Source organism: Rhinoderma darwinii, chromosome 2 (genome assembly GCF_050947455.1).
Source record: "Rhinoderma darwinii isolate aRhiDar2 chromosome 2, aRhiDar2.hap1, whole genome shotgun sequence".
NCBI classification, from domain to species: domain Eukaryota; kingdom Metazoa; phylum Chordata; class Amphibia; order Anura; family Rhinodermatidae; genus Rhinoderma; species Rhinoderma darwinii.
In genome coordinates, this window is record NC_134688.1 from 81493506 (window position 1) to 81504963 (window position 11458).

At 37.8% G+C, this 11458-nt stretch overlaps 1 protein-coding gene across 1 annotated transcript; it reads right to left on the reverse strand.

The window, feature by feature from the left end:
* Positions 1 to 1263: 1263 nt before the first annotated feature.
* Positions 1264 to 8041, reverse strand: LOC142740669 (keratin, type II cytoskeletal cochleal-like). Its single transcript, XM_075850080.1, has 9 exons — positions 7613 to 8041; positions 6206 to 6414; positions 4932 to 4992; positions 4145 to 4240; positions 3881 to 4045; positions 2521 to 2646; positions 2053 to 2273; positions 1496 to 1524; positions 1264 to 1409 (listed from the first exon to the last, which is right to left on the reverse strand). Exons 1-9 carry the CDS (start codon positions 8039 to 8041, stop codon positions 1264 to 1266), a joined length of 1482 nt encoding a protein of 493 aa, XP_075706195.1.
* Positions 8042 to 11458: the final 3417 nt, after the last annotated feature.

The following is an 11458-nucleotide window of genomic DNA, read 5'->3' on the forward strand; positions in this document are numbered from 1 at the left end:
ATTAGAATATTCTCTGCTATATTACACTATTAGTATTTAAACAACTGTCCAAGTCATAAGGTGTATATATATATATATATATATATATATATATATATATATATGTATATATATAGTATAATGTAATCTTCACTTCTCAAATTCAACCTTATCACTGTCCTACCATCTCTTCCATAAAACTTTACTGGTAAAGGACCTAGACACCTAATCTGTTATATAAATTTCTTAACAAATATCATTCTGCCATAGGTATTTTATACCTTATGGATTTACCACTCTGAGTTTAACTATATTACATTTGAAATTAGATGAAAAACTATGACCTGAATGACAAAGAGTATTACAATCCTATTACATACTGTGTGTCAGTGATTCCCAGTCTTTTACAGCAGGGATGGCAAACTCAACCTGCTCATATATGCCTGGCGTGGATACACGCAAAGCAGTAAACAGATATCTTCCACAATATTCAATTATATAATGCTTTACCCTCCCCTACACCATGCTTCTTTGAAGTAGGAAAACACTAGGTGTTCACTAGTAGTAAAAATATGTTAGGGATTTTCCCATGGTAAAAACCTTGTGAATCGCTGTTATATGGCGAATATTTTCTAATCTTACACTTAAACATAAGGGCTTCTAATACATGATATCCTTGGGGACAGATGCAGTCTTATAAGTAGGCCTAGAATAGCAATATCGCAACTATCACATTTGACAGTACAAGAATTTTAATTGGATAGATAGTTCTTAATTATTATTTTGTTTAATGGACAACTTATAGACTATGTACATCTTTAAATGGAATATTTTTTATTAAATCAATGTGTTTTGTGTTTTTATTTTTCTAATTGATCTCTAGTAACATTTTATTTTACGTCTTACGATACAGCTTCTATGTATCCTGTATTAATAAAAGTTGTATCGTCCTCTCTCAGATGATTCTGTCAGTTCAGCTGAACTGACGGCTCGGCTGAGAACGGGTCCTGCGTGTCTTTGACACACAGGACCTAGCTAATATCAAAGACATCTAAGTTCATTCTAAGTATTTAACAGATTACAAAGAGCCACTTTGACGGCAGGTTACTAGTCTAAAAAGTAGCAGTTTGTAGTCTGTTGCTAAGGAGCAACTGAAAAATCTCTGTGAAAATTGAGTTACTCTTTAAGCTCATTTTGTAAAGTCATCACTGCAAAAGCAACCCAAAGATAGCGGCTATTGGACTAATTTATAGCATGAAAATTGCTGGTGACAGCCGATTCACTTCAACAATGGTGCCCATGGCCGGAGTGATGTTTTGTTTTTGAGCTATAGCTGCTTGAGCTGAATCCTCCCTTGCGATGGTGATGATGACTTCCACCATGGGATGTTGATCCTGAGTGCTTTCCTCCAGTGCTGGAGTGCAGGACAGCTAGAATGAGTGAAGGAAATATTATATAATCCATATATACTACAGGTAAAACATTACAGTATATCGCTAATGTCAAATATACTTACAGACATTCACGTGACCCTCAGAAGACAGTCTGGAAAATAAATATTAATGTAAACTTATTATTGTCATTAGAAGTATTAAAATAGTATAATAAAACCGCGGCATTGCTGAATTGTGCTGATTCTCATCATTTAAAAATTAAATGATCTTCTAATCAGAGGGTCAATTTCCTTAAAATGTCAACGTCAATGTCATGACATTTTACTTCTATTCAATTGCAGTAGTGTCAAAAAAGCCAATGTAGTCATGGCACCAGAGTTTGCCATAAATTCACACTACAACTACCCTCAATGGGCCGTAGGAGAAAGTGGTATTATTAAACCTCCTCCAGAGACTGTGGTGAAGCCTCCTCTATGGAGCCGGCATGCAGAGGTAGGTGACTTAATTTACCAGAGGAGGAGATTTATTAGGCTAGTAGTGTTAGATGTGATCTGTATAGTAAAAATAAAATACTATATATATAGAAAACTTTAGTAAGGTCAATCCTTCTATGACTGCGAAGACAAATATCATATAAAAGAAGAAACATTAGGTTTATTGGTAAAGTGGCATAACTTACCGGTGCTCTTCTCCTTCCAGCATCTTCCTATAAGTGGCGATCTCAATATCCAGAGCCAGTTTGACATTCATCAGCTCCTGGTATTCTCTCAGTTGGCGAGCCATGTCCTGCTTGGCATTCTGTAGAGCAGACTCCAGTTCAACCAGTTTGTTCTTGGCATCTCGGACAGCAGCTTCTCCACGTTCTTCAGCCTCTGCTATAGCAGATTCCAGGGCCGCACGCTAGAGAAGACATTGCACAAGATAATCTAATTTACTTCACCAATCTTAAAAATATGCAGGTATTATTCTTTCTCCTTAAAGTGAACATGGTCATGTTAGGTAGTTATTATAAACCTTCTGCAAAATGCTGGAATATTCACACAAAACAGTTTGCATTGCCCTATCACTTTTTTTTTCATTCAAGCTGCATATAAGATACCATTATATAGAAAGAAAAAACGGTTGCAATTTAATCAAGGTTCTGTACCTGGGATTTAGCACATTCAATCTCTCCTTTAAGTCTCTGAATTGTTTGGTTGAGTTCAGCGATCTCATTCTTGCTGCTCTGCAGATCATTTCCATTTCTTCCAGCTGCCGTACGCAAGTCCTCAAACTGTATGTAAAAATGAATGAGAAATACTTTGGTGTGGTTGATAAATTAACATTTGCTAATTACAACTTATGGGTAAATGTTATCAAACCATCAGAACTGGTCAAGTATTAGAAGTCTTGGACAGTTCTCTATGGTTAGATATCAGTAGCAATGAGTAAAACCTGTTTCCAGCCTTTAAGTTTATAGACTATCAATGTATGATCGGGGGTACAGCCCATAGGAGTCTGATAGGACCACTGATCTGTAGAATGAAGGTCACTTCAGTGTTTATTTAGGCACATAAACATCCGTCTGTGTGGCTGAGTCTGGAACCGCAGTTCAGATCTGTTCATATATCCTATCTTAAAGGTAACCAAACTTTCAAAAAACTTTTTACATGTCATAGTGACATATCAGAAGTTTTGATTGGTGGGGGTCCGAGCACTGGGACCCCCACCGATTGCTAAAATGAAGAGGCAGAAGCGCTCGGGTGAGTGCTGTGCTGCTTCATTTCTAATCAGCTTTCCTTAAAAAGCCGAGCGAGCGGTGTAAGGGCTCATAGAATGTCACGGACCCATGTTTTTTTGAAACTTTATTTACCCTTTAAGGATGCAGTGTTAGTGTAAATTCCTGGACAACATTAATATTATTTGCTTATATTATATTAAATATTGTTTAATATTATAATACTAAAGGTTATTTAATATTATGAAGACAACCTCTATCCCTATTAGGGCATATGGACATCGTAGAGGGGGTCCGGCACTTGGGAACCCCATCTATGAGACACAACGGAGAGCTGCTCTGGCTTATTCAAGCCATTTATGCAACACATGGATGGCCATTCATTTGATTGCCCACCATGTAATACTACATTTCCCCTGCAGGGGAAACAACTGGCTAGATGTGGCTTTCCCATAAAAATTAGCTGCTCCTTTCTGAAAGGGGTTGTCTGTGATGAGATAACCCCTTTAACTTGGTTTTTAAAATATCAATAGCACCACGGCCACTAAAATAAAATAGCTCTACTATCAAGGTTGTGGTCAAAAGGAAAAACACAAAAGCAATGCAAAAACATGAAAAACAAGCCAGAATTAGTTTAGCATTGTTATTCAATTGTGTTTCTTTTTTATCTGCGAAGTTATGATGTTACAAAACTGGAATATCTACAGTCACATAGCTTTTTCAATACTGAGAATTTTTCAACATAAGTTCAGTTCTCTATGTTATTATCTAATTAGATTGTTAAGCTCACCCTTGACTGGTACATGGCCTCAGCCTCAGCTCTACTCTTGTTAGCAACGTCCTCATATTGAGCTCTGACCTCAGCGATGATGCTGTCCATGTCCAGGTCTCGACTGTTATCCATGGACACAACCACTGAGGTGTTTGAGATCTGAGCCTGGAGCTGTCCAATTTCCTAAAGTATTATAGAATTATTTTTTTTTTAAATCAATTTGATATTGTACATTACTTTAAAGAGCGAAAATAAGAAGATAAAACATGGGCATTTATTTACCGCATCATAGAGAGTCCTCAGGAAGTTGATCTCATCGGTGAGGGAGTCTTCCCTAGCCTGAAGTTCAGCTTTGTTCAAGAAAGCTGCATCAACATCCTATAATACAAATATCAAGCAATGGTACAGATGTAGCAATCTTTAACTTGACTTTTAACGCATTAAATACACAGAGGCAAGAAACTTTAACTTTACTTTCTCAATGGCTTAAAGGGGTTTTCCCATCATGGACATTTATGACATATCCAAAGGATATGTCATAAATGTAAGATAGATGAAGGTCCCACCTCTGGGACCCGCACCTATCTCTAGAATGGGGCCCCCTAAACCCCGTTCTACCTCTCTGTGCTCCGGCTCACTCATGTGATTTCTGACCATGAAGAAGGAAACAGCGTAGCTCGCTGAGCTACGCTGTTTCCGTAAGTCCCAGAGAACTCCATGGTAGTTCCGAAAACAGCATAGCTCGCTTGCTACGCTGCTTCCGTATCTGTCAATCACTACTATGGGAGTTACAGAAACAGCGTAGCTCAGCAAGCTATGCTGTTTTCGTAACTCCCTACCATATAGTCAAGAAGTGGCCGGGAGGGAGCGTGGAAAATGATAAAACAGGGTTTAGGGGGTCCTGTTCTAGAGATAGGTGCCGGCCGGCATCTATCTGACATTTATGACATATCCTGTGAATATGTATTTAATGTCCCTGATGGGAAAACCCCTTTAAGTGATACGTTTTCCTATAATGTATATTTGTGATATTAGTTGAACCAGAAAACTATTAATGTTCATGACTTACTCGCTTAACAGAAACAAATTCATTTTCTGCAGCTGTTCTTCTGTTGACCTCTTCTTCATACCTGTGGAATTAAATGGATTGTATTTATATTTAATGGCTTATTACACCCTACACAAGTGATGAAATTAACAAGTACTGAGGTCAACACTATATGGAGATTTGGTATTATTCCAAATATTGGTACCATCTTCCTAATCAACATTTTTAACTAACTTCAGAATGTTGCTGTAAAATTCAGTACTAATAGAGAACCCAATAGTCAATGTTACTGAACCAGGTCTGCTGGAGGAGAATTATTCTTTATATACTTCTGTGTGGAATATGTACAAAGATGTAATTTAGGACCATGTAAATATACACCATCTTTTCTTCTCTGGATCCGTACTGTTGGTGTCCACATCTAGGTGCTGCACCTGTCACCTCTCTTCTACCTCCGTAGCAATCATCATGCCCTGAGGTAGTAAGTTTACCCGTTTTCTATGCTTATTACATTATGATGGTTCCTCCATCCCTATCACCGATGGTTGGAAGTTTATCAGATGTTGCATCATTTTGGCTTTGTTATAATTTACTTTGTTGGTCCCTTTTGGTTGTGAATATTTTCTGACATCCATTATTTAACACTATATAGGTGTATGTGTTCTGTAAAGCACAGCCAGACCTTCACTTTAACTATGTACTAAATAATAGAGTTCTCTTTTCTTTTTGCGCTTGTCCACTTTAGCAAGAAATTCCTGTAGGGGCCCTATAGTAGGGACAAGCCCAGATTTGTGGGTGTATCTGTTTGAGTGTCACTGGGGCATATCAGGGCTTTGACGGCTTCCCTTCCCCTCCCAGCCAAATAGCCCCCTTGGTTGGAGTACAGAAGTACTGTTGTGAGAGGGCCTATTTAGGGTCAGGGCAGAGTTCTCGGTTGCCTTTGTAAGGGCAGCTGCTCTGACCCACATCAGGGTCCATTAGGGTAATTTGGGGGATTCTCTTTGTGATTTTTTTCATGTAGATATACACAAGATTCGCTGAGGAACTGTTTTTTCATTATGAGGATATTGGTAGGTATTAGCATGTTCACAGCTTTGTTAAGTGATATACAGTATGTATCTACATATGTTCCTGTGGAAGTCCTACATATACTCCTAAGGAAAAGGGCATCAGAAGTGAGAAGAATCGCTGGGGACCACGTATATCACTTTAACATGGCCCAACTATAGTATCAAAGGGTGTTTGTTAGCTTTCTAAGGTGTCTCAAGTATAAAAGTTATGCAGTGAACCAGTACCGTCTCCTCAGTTCCTCCACTGTCCCTTCCATGCTGTTTCTTTCAGCCTCAAGACGAGACCTCTCACTTTCCAGATCGCCGAGTTGTCTCCTGAGGTTGCTGATAAAAGCCTCAAACAGAGGTTCAATCTGACGCCTGGCTGTTTTCTGCTCTTGTAGAAGAGCCCACTTGGTCTCCAGCATCTTGTTTTGTTGTTCCAAAAATCTAACCTGTAATAAAAGTTAAATAAAACAAAATAAGAATGAAAACTAGTATAAAGCTCTGTTCACACTAGCATCATGACTCCTATTTATAACAGAGTCATCAGAGCTATTCCAGATCCATTTTGTAAAAGATACAGACAACCCTTATTGCCTTATAATGTGGTCTGTCGAGGTACCAGTATTTTTGAAGGCAAGAATAGAACTGTAGACTGCATTATTCTTGCCATAAAAAAAATTCCAAAACCCACAACGGAAACTAATAATACCAGTGAGAACAGAGCCTAAAAAACAACAACTTGCTTTTCTATATCATGTATTCTTTTAATTTATGCAATTGTTCGTTCATTAGCGTTACATATAAATCCATCCTATGTAATATTTCAATGACTAGAACATTGAAGGAGGAAGCAATTTGAGATTATGAAAATTTTCTGCTTGGGTATTATACAGAAGTCTCAGATTTTTAGATATATTGAGGGTTACATAGTTACATACTTGATAAAGATGAAAAAAGACACTTGTCCATCAAGTCCAACCTATAATCCTACAATGTTGATCCAGAGAAAGGCAAAAAACCCCCGTGAGGTTGATGCGAATTGCCTCATTAGGGGAAAAACTCCTCCCTGACTCCAAATATGGAAATCAGAATAAATCCCTGGATCAACGTCCCATCTCCAGAATCTAGTACTCATAACCTGTAATATTTTTTTTTTTTAAGAAAGACATCAAGGCCCTTCGTAAACGTACTCAATGAGCTAAGGTTAAGAGATTTGATGGATGTTTTAAATATGCGTGAATATTTGTTAGAGGTAGCCATTATAAACTAATTTTAAGACAACTGGTGAACATCAAGCCAGGAAATATTTTTTTTCCCTGTCTCCATGAGCAGAATGTTCATATGTAGTTTTATAGTATTTTCTTCTGGATAAACATAGATATTTAACTTAATAATATATTAAATGTCTTTCACCATTTTCACCAAAATAATTCTACAAATTTTTATCTACAAAGAGCATCACATCAATTATAAGTCAAAAGACATAAATTGTCTATCATCCTCAATTAATACACTTTATTTCAGTTTAATAAACCAGAGTTTCATCAATGCAATATGGTTCAAATATATTATAATTATTTCATCTATTTACTGATATCAGTAGTACTGCACCACATTAGATCTAGACTAAAAGTAAAGATGTTTTACCTTGTCAATGAAAGAGGCAAACTTGTTGTTGAGCCCTTTAATCTGATTTTTCTCTTCAGTTCTCACTCTCTGTATGTTTGGGTCAATCTCCAAGTTGAGAGGAGCCAGTAGACCCTGGTTCACAGTAACAGAGGTGATACCTCCACAGCCAGATAGTCCTCCAAATCCATGACCGATACCACCAATGCCAAACCCAGACCCATGTCCGCTTTTCCCTGAATGAAAACTGGCTGATGACATCTTATGCCCCTTGGATCCAATATTATGGGCACTTGCGCTGCTGAAGCAATGTTGAGTCTTGTGGCCGTGTCCTGTGTGTTTAGGAGAGTGTGATAAGATGCTGTGAGAAATGGAAGGTTTAGGTGAAGCCACAGAGCAGGAGCTGAAGTTCTTGTGTCCTGAGGAGCTGAGGATGGAGTGATGAGACATGATGGTTCTTCTCACAGAGGATGTAAAGTGCAGTTGCTCAGTCACCTTAAGTTGGCTGTTATTGTCGTACTAACAGTTTCTCTGCCTTTTTATATTTGAAGTGGGTGTAGTCATAGCTATATAGCCTATCATTAATGCATGTGATTCTGGCTTGGTGGCATCAGATCCTCCTTGCTTCATAGAAAATAAAACAGTCATTTGTTTTCAATATAGCATCCTTTTAAAAACTTTAGAGTTAAATTCAAAGAACATGGGTGGATGGAATAAGTATTAAACTGTTTCATGAGCAATAAAAGAATGAACAGTTAGTGACTGGGAAGCAAAAATGTTTGTCATTGTAAAAAACTGATTACTCAAAAGAAAAAAGGTTAAAAAGCCATAAAAGAAGCATAATGGATAAAATAGGTATCTATACGTATATGTAAACATAAATTATTTTTGACTACTCTTGCTACCTTATTATTCTATTTATAAACATCGCTTCTACTGATAAAGTACAATTTATAGATGCTTTCTCTATCTCAACCTATGATTACTAGTTTTACAAATTATTGCATATTCTTAACTCTTGGGTTATTCCACGAAAAACATTTATCACCTATACACAGGGCTGTACTTGGCTGTCTCAGGTAGCCTCGTAGATTTTGAATGGAGCGGCAGGGTATAAGAGTGAACACCACTCCATTTAAACTCCTCCTCTCTGCACCCCCGTTCTAGTGATCGGTGGGGGTCAGAGCTGTGGGGCCGCAGCGATCATGCATTTATTACCTATCCTGTGGAAAGGTAAGAAATGTTTTTTTTTTATGGGACAACCTCTTTACCAACAGAAAGAACAAAGAAAAATGACATGTTTATGAATAAATCAAAAAGCAGTGGTCCTATAGTTCTTATCAGCAGCTGCATTACACAACATGTAACTTGAGGACCAGGCGAAAATTTTGGCCTTAAGGACATGAACATTTTTTTATTTTGCCACTTTGCATTCTGGCAGTCATAACTTTTTTATTTTTATGTCGATGTAGCTGTACAAGGCCTAGTTATTGTGGGACGAGTTGTACTTTTTTAAAGTATGTGCCATTTTTTGTTCTATATACATTAGCGTTTAATTTATATTATATTTTATTCCGGGAAAATGCAGAAAAAATTGTCCCAGTTTTTATTATTAATGTTATAGATTTATTGTAAAGGTTGTTTTGATTACTAAATATCTTTATATTATTTAGTGACTTGGGACTTATATTTAATCCATTTTATTAATTGTACAAATGTGTATTTATGTGTTTTTTTTAAATTGTTTTATAACTAATCAGATTTTTTTAACATAATTGTTTTTATATATTTACAGTTTTAAACCTAAAGGGGATTTTAAATGATGTTCTTTATTTATTTTTATTATAATGTACTGCCATACAATAAATTACATGTTCTTTACTTCTTACTATAATGTACTGGCATACATTTATATGCCAATACATTAGCCTGTATACTAAGGGTCAGTTCACACAGAGTTTCTTGACACGTTTTTTGACGCGGAAACCGCTTCAGAAAACGCACCAAAAAACAGCTGAAAATGCCTCCCATTGATTTCAATGGGAGGCAGAGACGTTTTTTCCCGCGAGCGGAAAAAACGGCTCACGGGAAAAAGAAGCAACATGTCCCATCTTCGGGCGTTTACGTCTCTGACCTGCGTCTTTTGTCCACGGCGCTCAATGGCCACGGGAGAAAAAAGCAGCGAAAATCGGCGTGCAGGCAGAGCAAAATCTGCCTCAAAATTCCAAACGCAATTTTGAGGCAGATTTTCTGCCTGCAAAAAAACTCTGTGTGAACCCAGCCTTATAGTACACAGGCAGTTGTTAGAGCATGCTTATGTTAACAACAGGCAATAAGGTCAGAGAGCCCTGGTGTCCTTTAATTGATCTAGTCAATGGATATCATAGACCAGACACTACATACAGACTAAGCATATGTTAGCACATATTTTTTTTTCATGTACCTTTTTGAACTTCATATGCCACTCGCTCCACCAGAAAAGGTGAACTGTATGAATTATTATTTCTTATTTATTTTTGTCCTACAACTGTTTAGGTGGCCTTAGTGAAATATAAAGGAGTTTTCTAGGACTGCTATATTGATGACTTATCTTTTCGATATCCATAATTGATCATTGGAGGTCCAACTCCCGACTCCTTCTTTTGACTCCCTACCAGGCACAGCACCATACATTTAGTTGTGGCTGTGCCTGGTACTGCAGCTGATCGTATGTAAAGTGCTGTGCCTCAGTAAACAATGAAGAGGATGCAGTCCCTTCATTCAGATCAATAGAAGAATCAGATCCCCACCGATTAGATACTGATGACCTATACTAAGGATACGCCATCGATATTACAGTTCTGGAAACCCCCTTTAATCTTAACACATAACCAGCTTGAACATCCTAGACAGCAAATGGACATTATATTGCTTTTCTATTTGCAAGTACATTTAGGAAGTTATACAGGGAAACGGAAAAAACATTTATGTTAAGAAATCTGTAAAAAGGAAATTCGTGATTTTTTATATAACATTTTAAATAATCTGTATATTCCTGTTTAGCACGTGAAGTTTATTTTGTGGTATTATTTACCATGTCTCGAAAATGATTGCCTGGCAGACAACACCAACTCTCACAGACTATCCAAAATATCACCAACTGGAAACACCCCACAGACAAGTTCTCCAGCAGCCCAAATGATCTTCCACATGAACAAATGGCAAAGCTCAGCCTACATCATGTGGAAACAGACAGAGCTCCGCATCAAAGCCAGAAACAACAGACTTCAAAACCAATTTTAAATTAGCCCTCATGCACACCCATTCATTTCTATGGGCCCATGCACACAACCGTGGTTTACACAGTCCGTGTGCATTGGCCGGGAGCCGAACCGCAAATAAATAGGACATGTCATTATACGGGCCACATTTGCGGTCTGGGCTCACTAAAATCAATGTGTGCACAGTCCGTGATTTGCGGACAGCCCGTGGATGACACTCCGCGGCCGTCCGTGCCGTAATCACAGGCCGTGCAGACGGCTATGTTCGTGTGCATGAGGACTTAGAGTTTTGAGACTGCTGACCAACAAATAGATGTCTCAGGCTCTGTCCTTCTCCCATCCTATCACATCCTTCAACACACAGACTCAAGGGGACTATGACATTAATAGGTATCATACCTTTTGACACTAGGGGCAAGTTGTTATAAGAACTACATAGCATTAAAAAAAAAGTTATGCTTAGAGTCTTCATATGTGGAGGACAATGTGTGACCGCATTAGTCCAATAGTACTGAAGGTGTTCTCTTTTTTTTTTTTATATAATCCACCTTGTGGAAAGGTAAAAACACTGGCGCAGCAGTTGTCAATGATGGCTGGGCTTTGTAGT